Raw genomic sequence first — 22,874 nt, forward strand, 5'->3', positions numbered from 1 at the left:
GTGAAAGTAAAATGATCCTCAATAGAATAGGTCTCTATTGTCCCAGACATCATTAGTTAGTAGACGAACTTGTGTCCCTATTGTCAGCGAAAATCTGATTAAATGTCTACGAGATAATGTGTTTACAGAGTATGAAAATCTGAAGGATCTTATAAATGATAATAAAATTTTAAATTTCAAATCAATGGTGTTCAATTAAAATGGTGATTTTAATACAATTAAGGCTCTTGTTTTGTAATAGTAAGCTACTCAATGTCATTGGGTCATATTACCTCTAGAGTAGTTGGGTCATATTACTGATAAGCTTTAAAGAAGATTTTGTATAAACTGTTGATGGCTACATCAAATTGGGGGGTTTAATAATATATATATTTTTCAAGGAACAGCATAATATTCAAGAAAGAAGAAGTTGGAAAAGTCCAGCAAACTGAACTTCTTTGAAGTGTAAAAATTTACTCTTGTTTGGATCTTAGATTTTAATTAAAGCTTATAATAAAGAAAAAAAAGATACTGATATTCTGATCGTGTTTTCTTCATAACCATTTTGAATGATATCTTGATGTCATAATACAGATTTAAAATTTTGTCTGCCGTCTTTAAGTTTTGCAGCATACCTATTTGAAGTATTATAAAGTCATTATATAAAAGAGCTATTATCATTATCCACTTGTCAATAATTTGGGAAGAATTTTTTCCTTGATAATGCTGATGCATAGTATAGAGAAAGATTGACAATCAGAAATCTTGTCGTTATATTCAAGGAAACCTTGGATGCATGGAAAGTTGTCTCATTGGCACTCATACCACATCTTCTTATTTACATTTATCACCAAAGGTTCTTGCCATGATCTCTTTATTCTTAAAAATTTTGCCAATTTAAAATGATGTATAGTTCTATTTCATCATTTGCTATTAAGGGGCAATTTGACACTGTTTTTTTTTAGAAAGTTCAACAAAGTTTAGAATAAATTAGTATTGACTCCTAGGTTATCAATTCACATGTACTGAATATTTTGGTATCCATTCAGCAATGTTTGTTTGGCTCTACTGTTGATTCTGATAGGTAAAAGTTTGAATGTTTTGTGTTTAAATAGCCTGACTTTTATAACATAAGTTATTGTGTAAATAAATATCATTAAAAGTTTTTATGTACAGTGTCAAGTTCAGATTTTGTAATAAATTGTCATGCCAAAGGGATAATTGACCACTAAAAAGGAAATTACAAGAGGTTATTCAAAATCTTAGCAGATTACAAGGCAGATATTACTTACTGGTATAAAAAAATCACAAGTAAAGAAATCTCCCTCCCCCTAAATAATTATTTTTGTACATGCGTAACGTTGTACTCTAAGATCCTTATACCATACTGTTTAAAAAAAAATACTAATAATAGAAAGAAAAATACTAACCATGTAAATAAATGAATTGTGTGGTAGTTTTCAATAAGACAGCAATTTAACAACTCAATTCAATCACAAAATACATCTAGAGGTCACCAAAAGATTTTCAGCAATAGATTCTTGCAATACATTTGTACTAAAATATGTCTTTTAAAAGCTCTTTGATTGTCCAAATAGTGAATTACTGACGTCAAAAGGACTGTCATTTATAGTGATATCAGAATTAAGACACTAGGGATCAATGTAACAAATCCGTTAACATGAAAATAGAAATCGTTTCTGTGAAGTGAAGTAAAACTAACATGACATTGTGGAAACATTTTGTTGGTATCAAGACATTCAACTGAGTTTTAGAATATTTGAAACTACAATGTTTTTTGTTGGTTTGATGCACTATATTGGCCATTTGGGTTGAGGGTTGGAAACAGGGTTCAGAAATATGGTCTAAGGTCTTTTATTAAAAAAAAATTGTCATAATAATTTTACTCAAAAAGTCTGATAGGTTTACAGAATATTTTGTTTGAAATATTTGACTGGAAAAGAACTTATTGTCTGACAATCTAAATATATCCTGACTGTTCATTATTAAGTGTTCTTTATTTAACAAACATATTGTTTGCATTCATGAACATGCATTATTCAGTTTGAGGCAGTGTAAAATTCAAATTAGAAAAACCTGAAGTGTAAAACTTTTGCATTGTATCTATTATAATATGGATGCTTTTGTTGAAACACACAATGTGACAATGATTTGCAAAATTTTGACCTCTTTAAAAAAGTTTTATTGTTAATTTTTCCAGCCAGATACATCTAATAGGTTTAATTTGTTATTGTCCTGGAAACATAAAAGAGAAGATACCTTTAAGTTTATCTAGCTTGTAAACATCTCTGGAGTAAGAATTTATTTCAGTAGCAAACCTGTCGAGAATCAGCTGTTCACATTCTTACCTGTACATTTTATCACTTCATAAATTTCTTTAAAAGTTTTATTTTGATAGTCTTATAAATTCATAATATTTTACTTAGCATTGCATACACTGCAGTAACACTGTGTAACAAACATAAGCTAGCTTTTTGAGATGAGCCTTGGTTTGTAACAGTAAATCATGTTATTTTTAAAACCCTTAAATCTTCCCTCTCAGACTTACACAGAGCAGATACAATCAGTAAGCTTTTATTCCATACAACCCAAAAGTGGATTTGGCTAGGCCTATCGCCATCTCATTTTACTATGTGTACAATTAAATACAAGGACTTGAGTTATTAATATCCTAAATTTGGAATTTACTTTTATTCTGTTATGAATTTTGATGTAATATATTTGAAACCGCTAAATGAAAATTTAAATTATATATTATATTTTTTTCATTTCATATTACAAAAAGGTGTTGCCAGTTTGTCTATAGATTTTATGCTTTTAATAATTGAGAGAAAAAAAAATCTGATTAAGGTTTCTTTTTAGAGAAAAAAAAGTTTGATATTAATATTACGGAATTCAAATTCCAATTGTGAAAACCAGATGAACACATCTGTGAAAAATCAGATGAACATCATTCGTATTCTTGTTTGAATTATTTTACATTTGTCATTTTGCTTTGGGGCCTTTTATAGCTGACTATGTGTTGTGGACTTTGTTCATTGTTGAAGACTGTTCAATGACTTATAGTTGTTAATTTCTGTGTCATTTAGTCCCTTGTGCAGAGTTGTCTCATTGGCAATCATACCACATCTTTTTTATCCATCACAAAAATATGAAAACATTAATTTTGACAAAATTATGAAATAGACAGACTGTTTGAAATACTGAAAGCAAGTAGAAACAAAGGTTCTCTCATCAGCAATACCCAATTTTGTGCTCAAGAAGCTAGTAAGCCTGTGCAAATTTTCTGGACAGTTGTATTCCAGGTTTTTAACTCCACCAATTACAAGGAGGAGGGTTGACTGATTTCCATCTGTCTGTGTGTCCATCATTCATATCCATTTGTTGCATTTTACTTATTTATTTGTGAGAAAAAGCTCACACTGAGTTCAACTTTCTTAACATGCCTTCACATATTTACTGTTTTGGTTCAATGGTAAATAATTGCGAGATATATTTTGACTTGGCATTGCCTTTCTGGTGACCTTAGTTCGAAGGAAGTATAGAGAACACCCTTATTCTTCTAACTGACAAGGTCGCTTGTATGGTTCCTTCAAATCTAGTTTTATCAAGATATTTGTATATGCATGAATTATATTTCTATTTATTTGTCACACTTGCTATGACTATGACCTTTGTAATGTGATATACAACAAACTGACAACATCAGATCATATTTCACAGTATATTTTTGTATAGGTGATTTTACATAATGTTTATTGTTATGGTTTGTAAAGTGATAGGATTTTTACAATGTATATTGATAATGTATTGTCCTTGATGGCTTTTGTTGTAGGTTTGTCAAACACTGTCACTAAAACGGGAAGCTCTAAGTTTCAAATGAGTTATGCTTGTTTTCAAGACAAGACAAGTCAAGTCAATACATCTCCATGTCTTGCAAATGAAGACTAGCCATCTTTTAACCATGGAGTTTATGATTTATGCTTCTGTATATTGTAAATACAGTTCATTCATGAAATTTTCGAATAATACAGAACAATTTTATTAATTGAAAATTTGAAATTGTATGTTTTATATTATATTCAATGTTCAATCACCAAATGGTAATTTTTATTAAAGAAAGGGTGGACAGGGGGTCAGTCCCCGTTTTTCAACTTTCCTACCCCCAACTCTGTTTCCCTCTCCTTACTCCAAAATGAAAATTGGTGAAAAACAATTTCTAAGGCTGATATCTATATCCCTCTTTCATAGTACCCAACCCCTGACTCCCATATCCATCCTCCTGAATCTTGTTTCCAGCCCCCTCATTCCCATGTTCCCTTACCTTGGTCCACCTCCTCATGAAAGAATCTTAAAGTATTAAGATTTTTTATTATGGTTTGCTTTTTCGCTTCAAAATCAACTTAATAAGTATCTCCCACAATAAAATATATCTGCTATCTATAAAATTATGTAGTATTCATGTTGAAGTGACTGTTTAGCTTCCAAAAATATCAATTTCACTTTCTGATAAATAACATATTTGTACTACTATGTAAAGCGTTATAAAATTAATTGTTGTTTATCTGGTGTTTTATTGAACTGGTAAATGACAAATTCAAAATATATTGTTTATAAATGTCGATTTCTGGACTGGAATTTAAATGCTTTGAGTCACAGTTAAACATTGGAGAAAAACATGAAATATCCTTTAAAGAATACATAAGCTGTTTAAAATTGGGAAATAATTTATATCTCAGATTATAAGTAACAAATGAATCAAAGTTAGCTGGACAAGCGCCAAGTTTAAAATTCCATAATAAAAGGTTATCCTTAAAACTGAAATCTCGATTAGGTTTCAACTTATCCTTTCTTGACTTACTTACCAAATCAAGAGGCTTTATCATTTCATTACACTTTGTGATATGTATTTTTAAACTTAATTGAATAAATTTCAAACTTATTTATTATGTACTTCAAATTGTCTAAATATGTGTGCGTTTATTCTTCTCAATTTTTTTGTGATAAAGAAATTTTTGACAATCAGCAAAGAGAGTGTGATCAAATGAAAAGAGGACTGATACAATTGCTTAAAACAGTCATGAGGCTAACTTTCTTTTTCAGGTATTTAGGGTAGGGGGTAAAAATGAGAAAGTGTAAGATTATTTATATTATTCCTGTCATTTTTCTTGCCAGTCGAGAAGCCTGTGATGTTCAGCCAGTAGGTGTCCAATATGATTGGTGTCCAGCCATAATCCCTTCAATTTTATAAGCATATGAATAAAGTCTGTAAAAAGAGATTTTACTGATAAAGTCAACTTTTAATAATTTTCAGAGGGTTTTTTTAGAAAGATTTATAGATATGAAAAGATTTCTAGATGAATTTGTCAGAAATAACACCATGTCACATGTTACAGTCAAGTGATGTTTGACAATGTGTAGTTCTTTGTAGGGAAGGTGTGACTTTTACTGTAGTAAACAAATGGTCTAAATAGGGTCAGGGTTGAGATCTCAAATTTTAGGTTAATCCTGTCACATATTCATGTACCGGCCCCAAGTCATGAGTAACCTCATATATGATTGCTTTAGTACCTATCTGAGTTCTTATATTATACCTTATGTTTATTTGGATAATTTTGTGCTGATTACAGATATTAAATCATCAGTTTCTATTTAATTTGTTTTATTTACAGTTTTTAGACATCAACAACAATACATGTACTTCTAAGAATGAATTTTATCAAGTGTACACTAGTGTATCAGTACACCATAGCTTGACCATAAGTTCTTTGATATGAAACATTTCAGTTTTTTTGTCACTCTCCCCTTAAAGGAAAGAGTGTACTTTGATCTAGAAGCTTCTTTGTTTTTCTTCTTTTGGGGGATCAAATTGCTTCACTGACTGTTTGTCAATAAGTTCTTGAATTGAGAGAGACTGCATTGAAACTTTATTTTTCTTCTGTCAGAAAATGTGTATCAAAGTTTTTAGAAGATGTAAAGTGGGTCAATGAATTGTTTTTAATTTTTATCTATATATGACCTGTTCTTTTAAATGCCTTTACATCCATATTTAAACTTAACAGAAGCTTATTTTCCTTTACTTAGTTTATGCTTTGAGTACAAATGATCTTTATCAAATATTTGTAGCTCAAACTAATTTAAAAAGTTATAAAAGGAGACACATTCAACACCGAAGCAATTGATCAGCATTTATTGAATACTATTAGGATATGCCTTTTGAAATTGTAAATTTTATAATCAAAAAGTCTTTTTACAAAGTTTAAAAGGTGCTTTAATGACTCGTTATTAAAGTTTAAATCAGTCGTTTTGAAGGATTGGACCATGGTTTGAATATGACTGGTAAATAAAGGCAATGTATGATTGGGGGGAGTGGACTAAGGTTTGGTTGTGAAAAACACTTATTACACCAAAAACATTTCGATAAATTCCTATATATAACTAATTTGAAATACAAAAAGAAAAAAATACTTCAGTCAAACAGTTTTTGGCCAGCCATAAAGTATACATACAAATTTGTCCTTCATTAATTAAAGCTCTAACTGTCCCAAATGGTTTAATTTGTGCTTTACTATTTATCATTTAGATCAGTTCTATGAACTTTGAAAACATCTTCCACTGGGATATTATTGTAAAGGTCTATACATTTCAGTTGTCATATTATAGTGACTTCCAACATTGTAAATATTGTTTTTAAGATAAATATAAAACAAACTGGTTCAGATTTTGGTTGCTGACTGTCTTATTTGTTTTTAGTTTATTAGTAATTTGGTTGTAAATCAGGCTGTTGATTTTTTTGTTGGAATGGTTTAACATTTTGTCATGTCTGAATTTTTAGTTTTTATAGCAGACTACCTGGGTTTACAGTATGAGTTTTGCTCATTGTTGAAGACCATAGTGACAATAGTTACTTTAATCCATGTCATTTTGACTTTGTTTGAGGAGTTGACTCAATACCACATCTCCTTACTTTATATGCATAGACAAGGTTTGACTCAATACCACATCTCCTTACTTTATATGCATAGATAAGGTTTTTGTTATTGATAAATTAAAACGGGGAGGGTGGAAATTAGATTCAAAACTTTTATTAAGATTGTCTACAGATACAAACTTTTGTTATATCACATCACTATTGGCTATGAAAAAACTTGACAAAATATAAGAAGGGCAGTAAATCGTAAGATTAAACAAGACATTTGTGAAAATAAACTGCAACAGCATAAAAAATGTGATGTAGTAAAGATTTAGGGGAAAAGTTATCTTAATGTATTTATTAATTAAGGTTTTAAAATAATACAAATGATTTCTTTTTGGAAATTGACAGGATGGGAACCATATGAAGATCGTAAGTTTCCATTATAAAGTTTGCTGTAATAATGTATATGTATGAATGTGTGATGCATGTGTAGAAACACAACTTTCATGTGTATAGACACAAAAACCTATTAAGTTTTGACACATGAAAATCCTTCTCTTTATAGACATTGGAAATATCTTTCAAAGTTAGATATTTGATTCATAAATTTTTAAGACACTGCAAGATGAGTTGCTTTTATTTAGTTATTCTTTGCTAAAACTTGCCTAGATAATTAAGGTAATTTTGAATTCTATTTTGGCACTTTTAGAGTTTTATTTTGTTTTCTTAGACATGATAGAGTCTAACATGTTTCCTTTGTAGAAAATCCTTTCCTTGTCTGTCTTGGCATCAAAAAATTATGGAGACCAATTAGCTTTAACTTTAAAAATTCACATCTGTAGAATTGATGAAACTAGATAAATCTTAGATCATCTAATATACTTACTTATAATAATAATATTCCAGATATTTTATCAAAAGTAGATTTTAAAGCAATCTGTAACATTTGCTTTTAAAGAAAAAGCCTCATTAAAGCTAGATGGATTTAATGGGAGAATTTACAAGTGTTTGCAGCATTCAAATAGAACAGTCATAACATATGTATTTTTAATTCATTATTTAATTGAAAATTTTAACTATTAATAACCAATGGATGCATGGTTGTTGTACCACTTGAAAAAGCATGTGGATGAAAGTGTATGATTGAAACCGCCTAATAAAATGTTTCCAATACAGGGAGATAACTCTTTAATTTAAGATTTGTTATCTTTATGCACACATTGTTCCTTTGTTTTATAAGTTGTCATTGTCAAAGTTCCTAACTCTTCAGGAGTGAAATGCTGAATATAGTTGTTAAATTTGCTTCAGTAAATTATTCAAATTGATTAAAGTTGGTATAAGGCATTTTTCAGACACTGCAGTTTTAAGATGCTGTACAATAGGAAAAAGTAATAAAATGTAAAAAAATATTTATTTTTAGCTCACCTGGCCCAAAGGGCCAAGTGAGCTTTTCTCATCACTTTGCGTCCGTTGTCCGTCGTCCGTCGTCCGTCGTCCGTCGTCGTCCGGCGTTAGCTTTTACAAAAATCTTCTCCTCTGAAACTACTGGGCCAAATCAAACCAAACTTGGCCACAATCATCATTGGGGTATCTAGTTTAAAAAATGTGTGGCGTGACCCGGTCAACCAACCAAGATGGCCGCCAAGGCTAAAAATAGAACATAGGGGTAAAATGAAGTTTTTGGCTTATAACTCAAAAACCAAAGCATTTAGAGCAAATCTGACATGGGGTAAAAATGTTTATCAGGTCAAGATCTATCTGCCCTGAAATTTTCAGATGAATTGGTCAATCGGTTGTTGGGTTGCTGCCCCTGAATCGGTAATTTTGAGGAAATTTTGCTGTTTTTGGTTATTATCTTGAATATTATTATAGATAGAGATAAACTGTAAACAGCAATAATGTTCAGCAAAGTAAGATCTACAAATAAGTCAACATGACCAAAATGGTCAGTTGACCCGTTTAGGAGGTATTGCCCTTTATAGTCAATTTTTAACCATTTTTCGTAAATTAAAGTAATCTTTTACAAAAATCTTCTCCTCTGAAACTACTGGGCCAAATTAATCCAAACTTGGCCACAATCATCTTTGGGGTATCTAGTTTAAAAAATGTGTGGCGTGACCTGGTCAACCAACCAAGATGGCTGCCACGGCTAAAAATAGAACGAAGGGGTAAAATGCAGTTTTTGGCTTATAACTCAAAAACCAAAGCATTTGAGGAAATCTGACAGGGATAAAAATGTTTATCAGGTCAAGATCTATCTGCCCTGAAATTTTCAGATGAATCGGTCAATTGATTGTTGGGTTGCTGCCCCTGAATTGGTAATTTTGAGGAAATTTTGCTGTTTTTGGTTATTATCTTGAATATTATTATAGATAGAGATAAACTGTAAACAGCAATAATGTTCAGCAAAGTAAGATCTACAAATAAGTCAACATGACCAAAATGGTCAGTTGACCCGTTTAGGAGGTATTGCCCTTTATAGTCAATTTTTAACCATTTTTCGTAAATTAAAGTAATCTTTTACAAAAATCTTCTCCTCTGAAACTACTGGGCCAAATTAATCCAAACTTGGCCACAATCATCTTTGGGGTATCTAGTTTAAAAAATGTGTGGCGTGACCTGGTCAACCAACCAAGATGGCCTCCACTGCTAAAAATAGAACATAGGGGTAAAATGCAGTTTTTGGCTTATAACTCAAAAACCAAAGCATTTTGAGGAAATCTGACATGGGATAAAAATGTTTATCAGGTCAAGATCTATCTGCCCTGAAATTTTCAGATGAATCGGTCAATTGGTTGTTGGGTTGCTGCCCCTGAATTGGTAATTTTGAGGAAATTTTGCTGTTTTTGGTTATTATCTTGAATATTATTATAGATAGAGATAAATTGTAAACAGCAATAATGTTCAGCAAAGTAAGATCTACAAATAAGTCAACATGATCAAAATGGTCAGTTGACCCCTTTAGGAGTTATTGCCCTTTATAGTCAATCTTTAACCATTTTTCATAAATCTAAGTAATTTTTTACAAAATCTCCACTGAAACTACTAGGCCACAATCATCTTTGGGGTATCTAGTTTGAAAAATGTGTCCGATGACCTGGCCATTCAACCAAGATGGCCGCCACGGCTAAAAATAGAACATAGGGGTAAAATGCAGTTTTTGGCTTATAACTATGAAACCAAAGCATCTAGAGCAAATCTGACAAGAAGTTAAATTGTTAATCAAGTCAATATCTATCTGCCCTGAATTTTTCAGATGAATTGGACAACTGGTTGTTGGGTTGCTGCCCTCCAATTGGTAATTTTTAAAGAAATTTTGCCGTTTTTGGTTATCTTGAATACTATTATAGGTAGCGATAAACTGTAAACAGCAATAATGTTCAGCAAAGTAAGATCTACAAATAAGTCAACATGACCTAAATGGTCAATTGACCCCTTAAGGAGTTATTGCCCTTTATAGTCAAGTTTTAACAATTTTCATTAATTTGGTAAATTTATGTAAATTTTTACCAAATATAGTTCTCTGTTACTAATTGGCAAAGTTCATTATAGATATAATTGTAAGAAGCAAAATCGTTCAGTAAAGTAAGAACTTCAAACACATCACCATCACCAAAATACAATTTTGTCATGAATCCATTTGTGTCCTTTGTTTAATATGCACATAGACCAAGGTGAGCGACACAGGCTCTTTAGAGCCTCTAGTTTTATTTTTTTATTTACATCAATTTCTGAAATGTTCTCCTTAATTTATGCATGATACTATGTTTTAAAGCTAGCTAAGTGATAAATCTATTGAGTGAAATCTCCTTATCTTGTAATAGCATGTTTATACTGTATACATATAAAACATGTTGTGTTTTTATGCTTGGAGCACTTGTTATTTCGTTCAGCGGTAAATTGGGACCATGTATCAGTTATATTCATCTTAATAACGAATAATGCTGGACTGGTGATGGAAGCTTCAGGGAGAATGACTTACACTAATTAAAACTATAAATAATTTCATGTATGTAATCAAGATTATTGGGAAGGTAGATACATGTAGTACAGAATTTCAAATTGTTTATAAGATATAATCAGATTAACTCGATTCAAATTTGTATTTAAATCAATTTACTGACGTCTTCTTCTTTTGGACAGGAATCTCTTAATACACCCAGAACAACCAATTATTTTGGTTTCTATCAAAACATCCGATTCATCAATCAGCCTTTTATAAGCTCATAATATATAGGTTGTCTCATTGGAAATCATTCAACATTTTCTTATTTTTGCAAAAATCTTGCTCTTACATGACAGCAATCAAAAAAAGCATATTACTTAAGACATGTCATTCTCTAATGCAAGTAAATAAAACAGAATTTATTTTAGGATTTTTAACTTTACCAAAGATATAAATGTAAATGTAAATATGCATCCCTTTGATGAATACATTCTAAGCATAAAGGTGTATAACAGTTATCTTTCTTTGAATCTGTTTGAATGACAGAACAAATCATAAGGATTTTTGAGAACATTTTGTTAAAGAATGAAGTGCACTGAAATACAATAGGTACAGAAATGACCTTAACATAGCAAGTTGTATATATGTACATTTTAATCTTTGATTTGTTAAGAAAATAATCGATGCATTGTTAAACTGTTGAATAACTTAGGTTCAATGGGTTTTATATACACTATAGAATACTGTTATGTTTATTATGTATGGATATAACTAACTGAAATAATTCTTTACATACATTGAAAAGTCAAGGGGGTCTTTTATCCAGATGCTTGCATTGCAAAAATTATGTAAAAGATGATACAAATCAGACTTTTTTTACATAGATTATGTAAGCAACTATAGGTCACTGTATGTTAATTAACTTCATTCACCCCGAATGATAAAGGAAATATCTTAAACAATTTCAAATATCATACATATCATATGACAACTTAAGAATCTTACTGAATTTATACACAGTTTAGTGAGCCGAGATTTTCTATTTGATAGTTCAATTTTTTTATGCCACTGATGTAGGGGAGGGGGGCATTAAGTGTGACCCTAGACTGTCTGTCTTTCCATCCTTCTGTCTTCAATCTGTCAGTCTGTTCCATTTCAAAACTTGAGCAAGGGTATTGGTGACCTCAGACACGTTTTACTTGTATTTTAACTTAGTTTCTTTAAGCTGTTTGGTCCTATATTTTTCATATTTCATACAATAACATGTTTTGAAATGACACAGGACAATCATAGCATGCCCCTATAACAAATGAACATGACTCAGCTGTTTATGAAGTCATGGAATGTTGATATACTGCTAAAATATCAATATAATCTTCTGAAATTACACTGTAAAAAAAATTTGGGTCCAGAATTTTAAAGGAATTTTTGTGATTTGGTCCAGCTGAAAAAGGTTAAAAATTAGCACTTCGGAAGCTGTCAAAAGATTTCAAGACGCCCTAAAATTGTCCATATTTTGAGTTAGAGCCAATGAAGTTTTCTATGATTTTTATATAATTTGTCCCAAAAGTAGTACAACACACTGTAAAAGATTCTTTGAGAAAGCGTAGGTGGGATTTTTAAAATTTTCATTTACGTTCTAAAAGAAATGCACTACGAAATAATTGTGGTCTCAGACCATCTATTTACAAAGCTACTCAATAACACCCCAAAAAAAGCTAGAGGTCAACAAATAATCTTCAACTATGATAATGTTGTCTCCCCTCAATGCTAAGTTAGATTTGATTGATTTTAACAGACTAGTATCAAAAAATGGTCATCAACACAAAATTCTTCCAGTGACAAAAAACAATATAAGATAAAAAGACAACAGGCTCGTAGCCAGGAATTTCCACATGGGGTTCAATACAATCATACTCAACTTTAACAGTTATAATTCAAATAGAACGTTGACTTTCATGCAAATTTGTTTTTAAGGGGGTTTCATACAAACCCCTATACTCCCCCTTTTACCCCTTTTCCCCCTTTCCCCCTGGCTACGGGTGTGGATAAACACTGTTGAGGCTCCTAGCTCTGGACATGCATATGAACATATGGCAGGTTTGAACCATACATTGAACAAAACAAAACACATAATTATGTACATGAATAATACTAAATTTTAGGTTTGATTGATTGACACATTTCGTCAATAGCATTCAGAACATGTAGAGTTTGTCATGGTTTTGATAAGGGTAGAATGTAAGGGAATTAATCAAGCCTTTGGTGTTTATTTCAGTAAGGGTTATCTTTTCAGCAGTAATCTTTGTAAACACCACATAACGTTACAACCAAGGAAAGAGTTCAGGTGTCTTTGTATGATACACTCAGAAAATGATATGATCTTTTCTTCTTATTATTAAAGATCGATACATTATGAGAGCCTTCGATAAAATAATAAGTGACGTTGTTTTCAAAATATTTATTTATCTTCTAGCTAAACTCCTGAGTCAATAAAGATTAACGAAATCTCTGAAAACTTTGTCACCAAAATTTGTACTGATTTTTTTTTGATAATTGCAAGATTAAGGTATGTAGCATAAATTGATTTTGTAAAATATTTTGTTGCAAAAGGTATTATTTTTCTTTTTTTCATGGTAAACTTTTTTGTTGTCTTTTAAGTTTGCAACAATGGGAGAAAAATTAGATTAGAAAAGCAAAATTTTATGCAAAGTTTGCATATTAATTCAAAATAGTCAAATTTCATTGAAACAACTGCAGCTTTTTAAAAAAATAGTAAAGCATTCATGAAAACAAAGAGAAAAATCTCTCTTGGGTGCATTTATAGTGAGAGAATATGCTATAATAAAATTAATACATGTATAGGTAACTTTTGTATTTTATTGCAAGCATTTAACTATTCGGAAAATTAATTATTTATAAAATCTCGTTATTATTATATTTGCTGATTGTTTATTTAAAAAGATTGATATACAGTTAAAGATTTACAGCTATTGTTGTTCACTGCTAGGTTCCTGTTATAACTACATTGTATTTGTCAAACCTTTAATTTATTGTGACTCGTCGAAAGAATTCAATGTGAAATCAGATATACTGGTTTATATGGTAAAAATCATAGTTCAAATCTTTTATAACTGATGATTATGTTTTATATTATTTAATATAAGATCGTTCCATTTGATGTCGGTACCGTAGTTTTTCAGTTAAACTAATCTGAGTGATTTTAATTTATTGAAGAATTTCGTACTTATCATGATCTATTATTAGAATATTTACAACCAAAACTACTTCAAGCCTCAATTAAAAAATTATTTATTAAAAAATCAAATGTAACAGTATCCTTTTAACAATTAACATAGGTCATATGGTAGGACATTAGATTTGTTACTGTTTTATGCAATGAACTCTCTTCTTTGAATAAGTCTGCGGAATTCTGCCAAAAGAGAGAGTAATAGATACCTTATGATATAGAATGTGACGTTACAGTGGTCTATTGTCACACGGAATTGTTTTTATAAGGTGTATGGATCTATTGTCAAAACAAGGATATACGTGGAATAAAAATTCTACCATGAGAGAAATTTTAATTGGAATATATTAAGAAGTTTTAAAGGTAGGAATTGGTTACAAAAGTCAATGTTTTAATAAAGTTTAAAAACATTTGCATAGTCCCTATTGAAATGGCTGAACTTGAAAAACTTGGAACAGGCCTGTTACATAAATATCATTTGGGTTGATCATACTAATAGAAAACATGACAAATTATTGTAAGTAGTCTTTAAAATCTTAAATTCATAAAAACTATTGTATGCTTATTCTTGAATAACATGTTTCGATTAACAAACCCTTGTTAAAAGTATAGTAATTGGAATGGGAAATGAATTTTCTTGATTTATTTGATAAGCTTTTAACCTAAATAAAATATCCCTTGGTACCAATATTCATAAAGGAAGACTTTTAATGGTACAAAAAAGGTATTTATTATATATCACATTAGAATTTAGCTTAGAACTTGATAATTATGCCGCATATTAGAAAAAAATAATAGATTTCATTGAAATATTTTCCTGCAACAGCAAAAAAGATAATAAATGATTGTATGAAGAGTTCACAATTTATTTATTTCACTAACATATTTTATATATGGCTATCCATAACGTTATTTAGAGAGCAGGGGCCATCTTTATTTTGTTGTTTTGCATAGGTCCCAAATCGGAGCCAGTGTGGTGGTGGGGGGTTTCGATCACACTCCCTTTTTATTGCTGTTAACTCCTGATTTCCTTATTGGCTTATTTTAATGTTCTCTAATCACAAGAACTGCCAGGGTTAGTGATGGGCTTTTAGACCCCCCCCTTTTTTACTAATAAAATTGCACCCCATTGACTAGTCCTGGCTACCAGCCTTGTAAACTATGGTTAAATATTTAAAAGATTCTTCAACTTTGAAGATGAAGTTCTATTTTACATGGTCTCCCTATTATATAATACATTTTTTTGTCCCAGCTTTAAGTGTTGCGGGGGACATGGAAATATCAAGTACTGTCCTTCCAGTCTTGTTATCTCTCTCAAAGGTACAAATCTTGCCAGATTTTTATAAAACTTAATATCAGCTATATATTGGACAAGTTTTATATTGGTGGACCATCAACTTTTTTTAAAAGGGTTATGCCCCTTGGAAATATTAAATAAGCGCAACGTGGGGGACATTGGAACTCTGTTCTTTTATATTTAATTTTTTCTGACTCAAGGTAAAGAAAAGAAGGTGTGAAAATATAGGATCAATTAACTGTACAATTATTATATTTATCGATATGAATCCACATTTATGTTTCATAAATTTAACATTTAAAATCAATTATGTGATTGGATTACTAATGCTAGACTTTAATTGGGAGTAAAATTAGAAATATATGTTATTAAATTTAAAAATAATGGCAATTTTAATAATTTTAAATGTGTAATTGATTAGTTTTTTCTCTCTCTCAAAGAAATCGTATATAATAAAGTCAAATTCTACTTGTGTTGACTTCCTCAATAAATAGTAGTTTTATCAATATGAAATTTATTACAACTAATATACATATTTATTAAAAGGTTTTGAGACCAGTTATTTGATTTAAATTGATTGTTTTCCAGAAGCTGTTAACTCATTGAATATAAATGTTATGGGAAAAAAACAAGTTGTTTTTTCCCCCAGGGATTGCTAACATATGATGTTAAGGATATTCATAAAAATTAAATTAGGAAGGTTTTTTTTCCTCAGCACCAAAATTATATTTCATAGCTTGGTTTAAAGGCTTTGTCTTCGATAAATGAGATACTGTACGGAAGACAGAAAAGCAATGGTGTTATGCATACACAAATAGATTGCTAATTTTCTAATGATGAATTGGATAGAGAACCTATGTATTGGGGAAAAAAAAGACCTTTTTCTGTCACATATAACTTAACCACAAATAGTCTGTTGGGTATAATTAATGTATTTACATGTTTATATTTACAGAACCAGAGCAGTTGTACATACCTCCAGAATATGAACACAACGAACAGTCTTACAAGGTAAAGAAATTATGCGAGACCTAATTAACAGGCTATTATTTGAACTTGGAATTATTTTTAATTATGGAATTTGCTTGATTTCTTGTTATTGAAATTTTCAATAAATTCCATGTTTATTCTGTACTGAAATGTTCTGTGCTGCGCACAACACTTTCTATTACAAAGAAAATAATATTTTTCAATAGAATGTACTGTGCCGCGCACAACACTATCTAACCAAAATAGAATTTATCAAAAATTTTAAACACAAGAAATTATACAAATTCCATAATTTAAAATAATTCCAAGTTCAAATAATAGCCTGTTAATTGTAGAATGTAATGAATGCTCTCCAATGAAAGAGGGAAAAATTATACTTCCCTTTTCTAAATGATTTATGTATAAAAACTTATATATTCATACGATTGAGTATGAATGGTGCTTGAATCAGAATAAGTTTCATTTGAAGTTTAATTCTTAAATACTTCAGTGAATGTTGAAAAAGAAGCCTCAACATGAATTCAGAAACTAAATAAAAGCACAGATATTTTTTTAAATAACAGATAAAAGGTATGGGCACACCCTTTTTTAAACCAGATAGTAAAACCCTTTTCAATTCTATTGTTTTTGGACATAATTGTCATTATATATATAGCCATGAATTCAATATTTTTGAAATAATCAGTATGAAAATCAGTCCACATAACACTTGAATTATCGGAAATGTTTTCAGTGAAATCAAAAAGGCTATTTAGTCTTTTTCTTTATGTATTTTTTACTAATAGATCAATAGTGTGTTTAATAGATTGTTTTAAAAGTGAATAAAGAATAAAAGTTTTTAATATTTTTTTATCGTTGGAAGTCATATGAATCTGAAAGTATTGACTTGACAAGATAACATTATATAATACTGTAAACATTCTATTTTGAGAATGCTTTCATGATTAAAGTGAATAGAAAATTGGAATGGAGTTTTTTTAAAGACTGAAGGTGTATTAAACCAATCTAATGATGCTAGATTCATATTCTTGGAACCTGCAGTTTTGTATCTTTGTTTAGAAGAACAACCAACCAAGGGATTACTGATTTCATATTTTTCAAAAGTTCTTATGCTTATTTAAGATATCATTTATGAAAACAAATGCTTTTTTTTTTAAATAAAACTTGTCAACCAAACAAAAGCCTGTAAATCAGTATTATATTTCACAATTGAAATAAATTTTGTGTACCATAGAAGAAGAGTTTTTGTAAAAATTTCATTTCAGCTTTATTTTGTTTTAATTACAGACAATTTTCAATTTGTTTTGTTTCATTTTAAAGTTTGAATGAAGACATTATTGCTTTGCTGTCTTTACTTTTTCAAAGTAAGTAATTTAAGTATTTTTCAACAATAGGTTAGTATGTCCAATTATTTTCCCTGTTGAAATTTATATTTCAGACTTTCTACAGTCAGTATTATGAGGTATATAGAAGAAATATGTCAGTTTTTTTGTGTTTTGAATTTTTGGAAAAGAAAAACCTTCCATAGAGTTGGGATTCTGAAATATTGTTTGAATTCCATTGGTTGCTGGATTATGTTGATTACTTGTAGTTGATGAGTTTAAAAAACAATTATAAAAATTTAAGCATAAATTTTCCATTTCAGTCTCACCTGTTTTCTCTTGGGATGACACTACTGTATGCAGCAGAATATAATGGGGAACCAGGTCGTCCAGAAATCACTGCAGAATTAAGACAATTATTTGGTTACATGACATCAGAGAAACCAAGTGACCGACCGGATTTAGAATCTCTTATAAATCAATGTGAAGAGGAACTTGTTGGAAAATCATCAGCAGATATTTGTTGTAAGATTGGTTCATTTACGGCACATTTTTCTCCAGCACCTGATGGACATTCGTCAAGTTTAGCAGATGTAACTGCAGGTTTAGCAAACTATTTACAAAGCCAGTCAAAATTGTTACCCGATTCATCAGCGTTAAACATAACTGATCCACAGCAGCATTCTACACCTGCAGTGTCACCTGACATAGTGTCGTCTGCTAATGCAGAAGAAGACATGGCACTTCGTGGAAATTACACAGGGATACCAACGGCAACTGGAAACTTAAAACAGTCATCTCCTCATAACAGGAAAAATAAAAATAGAACTTTAAGTGGTGAAAATGAGAAAGACAACATTGGATTTAAACCACCAATTCCAAGAAAGCCAGACCTTAAAAAACAGTTGGATAATGATTCAGGAGTGATTGATATGGATTTATCAAATAATAATGATAATAATAATGAAAATATGTCCAAATTTAAACCTGTGCCTCAAAAACGGAAACATTCTGATTCTGTTCAAACTAACAAAGAAAAGTCAGATTCTAATAAATCAGAAAAGTCAAATAGGTCAAAGAAACGTCAGGTAAGAGATTATGCTTATATTTAATGCTTTTATTGAAATATTTTATGTGCTGGTATTTGATAGTTTTTTTTCCCCTCCCAAATAAAGACACAAATTAAGGGGAAAAGGCACAAGTTCAGAAGAAAAATGTTTTTATTTAAATTTGAGCCCTAGTTTTCTACTTCCTTGCTGAAACAAATTTCATGAACTGTAACTGCTCTTGTAATTAAGATCTTATATATAGATTTAGTATATTTGATTTAATACATATATGTAGCTACTATTGCCAAATTGTAGAATGATGTCTGAAATTTTTTACATAGCATGTTTATATATGAACATAATTTGAGTAAACATGGTAAAAATTCCAGGACTATGTATTTATTGAAAAATTCCAGGACTATGTATTTATTGAATAATTCCAGGACTATGTATTTATTGAATAATTCAAGGAGTTAATAAAACAAATAATACTGTTACTGAAAATTGGCAATGGTCAGTTGTCTGATAATTTTTATTGTAAGTGGTCAGTTGTTTGATACAGTTCTGCCAGGTCTCTTTTTATGGAAGCAAATGAGATATTATAATACTTAAGAAAATTACAAATCTTGAAAGTTATGTCAAGCTATTTCAATTATGGAGCTTCCATTTTTACAGCCCAAATTCTATCACAAGTTGTATAATAATGACTTCTGTCATTCTGTGGATTAATTGAGTTTTGTGGAGATCAATTTTGTGGATTGTGTAACAATTTTGTGGAAAATAGATTTTCTGTAAAATGGGATAAACTGTTATGGGAAAGATTATTTTGCTTTGTAATTAGCTTGTTAAAAATGAAATTTAAGCAGGCACAATGTGTAGACATTTTAATTCATCAGTTTGTATGTCAATGTACTATACTACTTGGATTAATAGTTCTGTATACAGGTGAATAGCCTATACAGTGCTAAATCTGAGGGTTTAGATTTAATATTAAAACACTACTTTAAAGACACTTAAAGAAAGAAGTACCTCAGAAAACATTGATTCAAAATAACAACCTCTAAAGTACAAAACAAACTTATAATTTAAAAACAGACCATAAAACAACAAAAGTAAAATATTCTGCAGAAGTCAAATTGAAAATTCACATATAATATTGCAATATCTAAATAACCCACAGTCTATTTGTATTTGGTCTTGTGGTAGTTTAGTAGCCTTGAGTGCAGTTGGTAATTGGTTTGATCCTCACATTGGTCAAACATAAGACTTCAAAATTAATTGTTCACAATATGAGAATGTGAAAGTTTGAACAAAGACTAGCCTACTTTGAGCCAAAATAATATGTTTGAGAACCTGCTGTTTGTTTCCTGTCATTTATATAAAAACAGGGTATACTCATAATTCATTAAAATGTTGTCGACTAGAATAGGCATGTGATAATTGCCACTGGACATCACAAAGCAATAAATCAATCAATCTTAGCACAATTTAGTCATGACTCTACTAACTCTTTCAAACAAGAACTTTCATCTAATCTTTTTGGATCTTACAGAAAATGTGGTTCTTTGAGTTATGAGTAATCTGCAACTTGAAATTTGAGGTCTTTGACCAATCAAAGTATGCAGTGAAATTTGCTTTTGATCAAAGTGTTTCAGGACACTTTCCTCTGTTGAAATTTTTGCAATGGCTTTAAATATATGTATAATTTACTTTTAGGGCTATACAATAACTGAGATCTTAGAGACAATAGATAGGAATATATCAGAAGAGGAGTTGTGGGCCATTTGTAAAGAAGGTGCTTACTCTCTACAGAGAAAAAAGAAACATCTACGTAAGTTTAAATAAAAAGCCTTAACTATTAAATGAGTTGCCAATATATAAATAAGGAGATGTGGTAAGATTGCCAATAAGACAACTAAGCACTAGAGTCCAAATGATGTGGATGTAAGAAACTTAAGGTCACCACACTGCATTCAGCAATGAAATACGTAAAACAATTCATCTAGAAAGCCAACAGCCTGATTTATGACAAAACAGTAAAGGAAAAATAAATTTGATCCAGAAAAAACCCAAAGGTTATGGATATGTTTCTTGTAGTTTTGGTCATTTGTTATAAATAAGCAAACCTAACTGATCGCAACAAACATACAATATTATCAAAATGGCCTATTTTGACTAGGTGAGCTAGCCATTCAGGAGGAATGATCAAACACTTCCAGTTCACATTTTTACAGCTGACAGTGGGTTTAAGTGATTATAAAGGGGTAAAGGGGGATGACTTGAATTTAGATAATATTTGTACAATTATTCTGTTGTTATTGCTAAATAAAAGTTAGTTAAATAAAAAAAGTAAAGGACTTGTGAATTTGTTTATGAAATGAACACATGGTTATCAACTTCCTGAACCAACAATGAAATAAAGAACAAACAATCAAGAAAATATATTTATTCATTACAAAATATGCCACATAAACATTTTATTAAGTCACTGCAAACACTTGACAATCGGACTGGACTGTCTCCAGAAAAATTCCAGATTATTTTTTTTTCAAGCTCGTCCTGAAAACAGAAAAAAATACATACATAAAGCGCACCTGACAGGGGTCGAAATTAGCGCTAGTCCGGTGGTCCGGGACTAGTAAAATTTGCGTCGGACCAGTAGATTTTGTCAGCTGGTGGTCCGGTGGACCAGTAGAAATTTGTCGATAAAAATCACTGATTGCATTGCAATCTCCGTTTGTTTACAAAACAATTTAGGCCCTATCTGTAAAATCAATTACACGGTACTGGGGGTATTACAATTGATCAAGTTAATTAATATCTCGGGTGAGCGTCCTTCACAACAATATAAAATGTGGAAATTTTTGGAAGGAGTTAAACCGCCGGACAAAAAAATTAAGATAACTGAAAATCAAAAGGAAGATCGAAATAAAGTATACGAAAGTGACAAAAGGAAACGCAAATACCAAAAATCATGGGAAAAAGATCGTGAATGGTTGCATTATATGAGTAAATCGGAATTTAATGAACTGTACAATATGTGAAAAATTTGCAGTGACAGACCTACATGTAGATAGGAGATGTATTTTCGTAACTGGATCGTCAAATTTCAGATTGGATTCTGAAAATCATTGAGATTACCAAAGCCTTTATCAAAATCAGAATAAAGACTATTCCTTTGTTACTGTCTAACTTATGTAAATGAAAGCATCAAAATAAAATAAACATCTGTCATTTATATTAGTGTTTGTCAAATTAATGTCATTTTTGCAGGACCAGTAGATTTGGAGCCTGACCAGTAGAGTTTTCAGTCCACTGGTCCGGCTGGCCAGTACACAAAAAAGCTTAAATTCGACCCCTGCCTGAGTATAACACGCAGGGTCAAAGATAGAGAAAAAAACATGCAGCTTATTTAACGATTTTAATGCCATAATGGTATATGGACTATTGTATTTTTTTCTTTTCAATTTCAGCTGCATACCTGTCTTTAGACACACTACTTGTTCGAGATAATGGGAGTATTTCCTTTAGAGCCATACCTGAGGACAAACCACTGGAGGTTATGTTTATGTCACCTGAATTACAACAGAAAGGAGAACTCTCCGAGAAGGTATTATAAAGAATTAATTATGTTGTTGGAAGTATTTACTTCCCTAAATCAAACCTATTTTCACTTTTTTGGTTGAGTATGCAAAATTTATGTTATGAAACTGAGACCTTGTTTAAATCAGTGTATTGATGTTATCAACATTTTAGTTTAGTCTGTGGTCAAAAGTTTTTTTTAGAAGTCAATGATTGTCAGACCTTCACGGAATTTTACAAACTTTGGACAAACTTTATTGTGACCAAAAGACAGTATCAGGGTGAAAATTCTTAAAATACTTGACTGACAAATGGACTCATACTTAACATTTAACACTTCACTTCTATGCTGACATCAGCAATTGCAAGCAAGACACAGGAGTATACAGAACCCTCATCACCTGAACAAATCTTAACATGTATTATAACACTAATTATAACAAAATTTCAAAGGGACTTGTGTTAAAAGGAAAATTTATATATTGACAGTAGAATATGACACTTTTGAAATGGGTGAGGGGA

The 22,874-nt window shown here is 30.6% G+C and overlaps 1 protein-coding gene across 9 annotated transcripts in view; it reads left to right on the forward strand.

Moving 5' to 3' along the window:
• Window positions 1–22,874, forward strand: part of LOC143073224 (kinase non-catalytic C-lobe domain-containing protein 1-like) — a 53,566-nt gene that overhangs the window by 6,915 nt on the left and 23,777 nt on the right. For 5 of the 9 annotated variants that reach the window (XM_076248591.1, XM_076248590.1, XM_076248594.1 and 2 more), the window contains 5 exons: window positions 7,325–7,345; window positions 16,365–16,420; window positions 18,045–18,809; window positions 20,487–20,601; window positions 22,244–22,380. In XM_076248591.1, the coding sequence (XP_076104706.1) occupies window positions 7,325–7,345; window positions 16,365–16,420; window positions 18,045–18,809; window positions 20,487–20,601; window positions 22,244–22,380 (1,094 nt within the window). Of the gene's footprint in view, window positions 1–7,324; window positions 7,346–14,379; window positions 14,476–16,364; window positions 16,421–18,044; window positions 18,810–20,486; window positions 20,602–22,243; window positions 22,381–22,874 lie in introns of those variants that run through there. The other 4 variants (XM_076248595.1, XM_076248598.1, XM_076248596.1 and 1 more) reach the window with 2 other exon arrangements.

The sequence above is a fragment of the Mytilus galloprovincialis genome, chromosome 4 (assembly GCF_965363235.1).
Source record: "Mytilus galloprovincialis chromosome 4, xbMytGall1.hap1.1, whole genome shotgun sequence".
In the NCBI taxonomy this organism is placed as follows: Eukaryota; Metazoa; Mollusca; class Bivalvia; order Mytilida; family Mytilidae; genus Mytilus; species Mytilus galloprovincialis.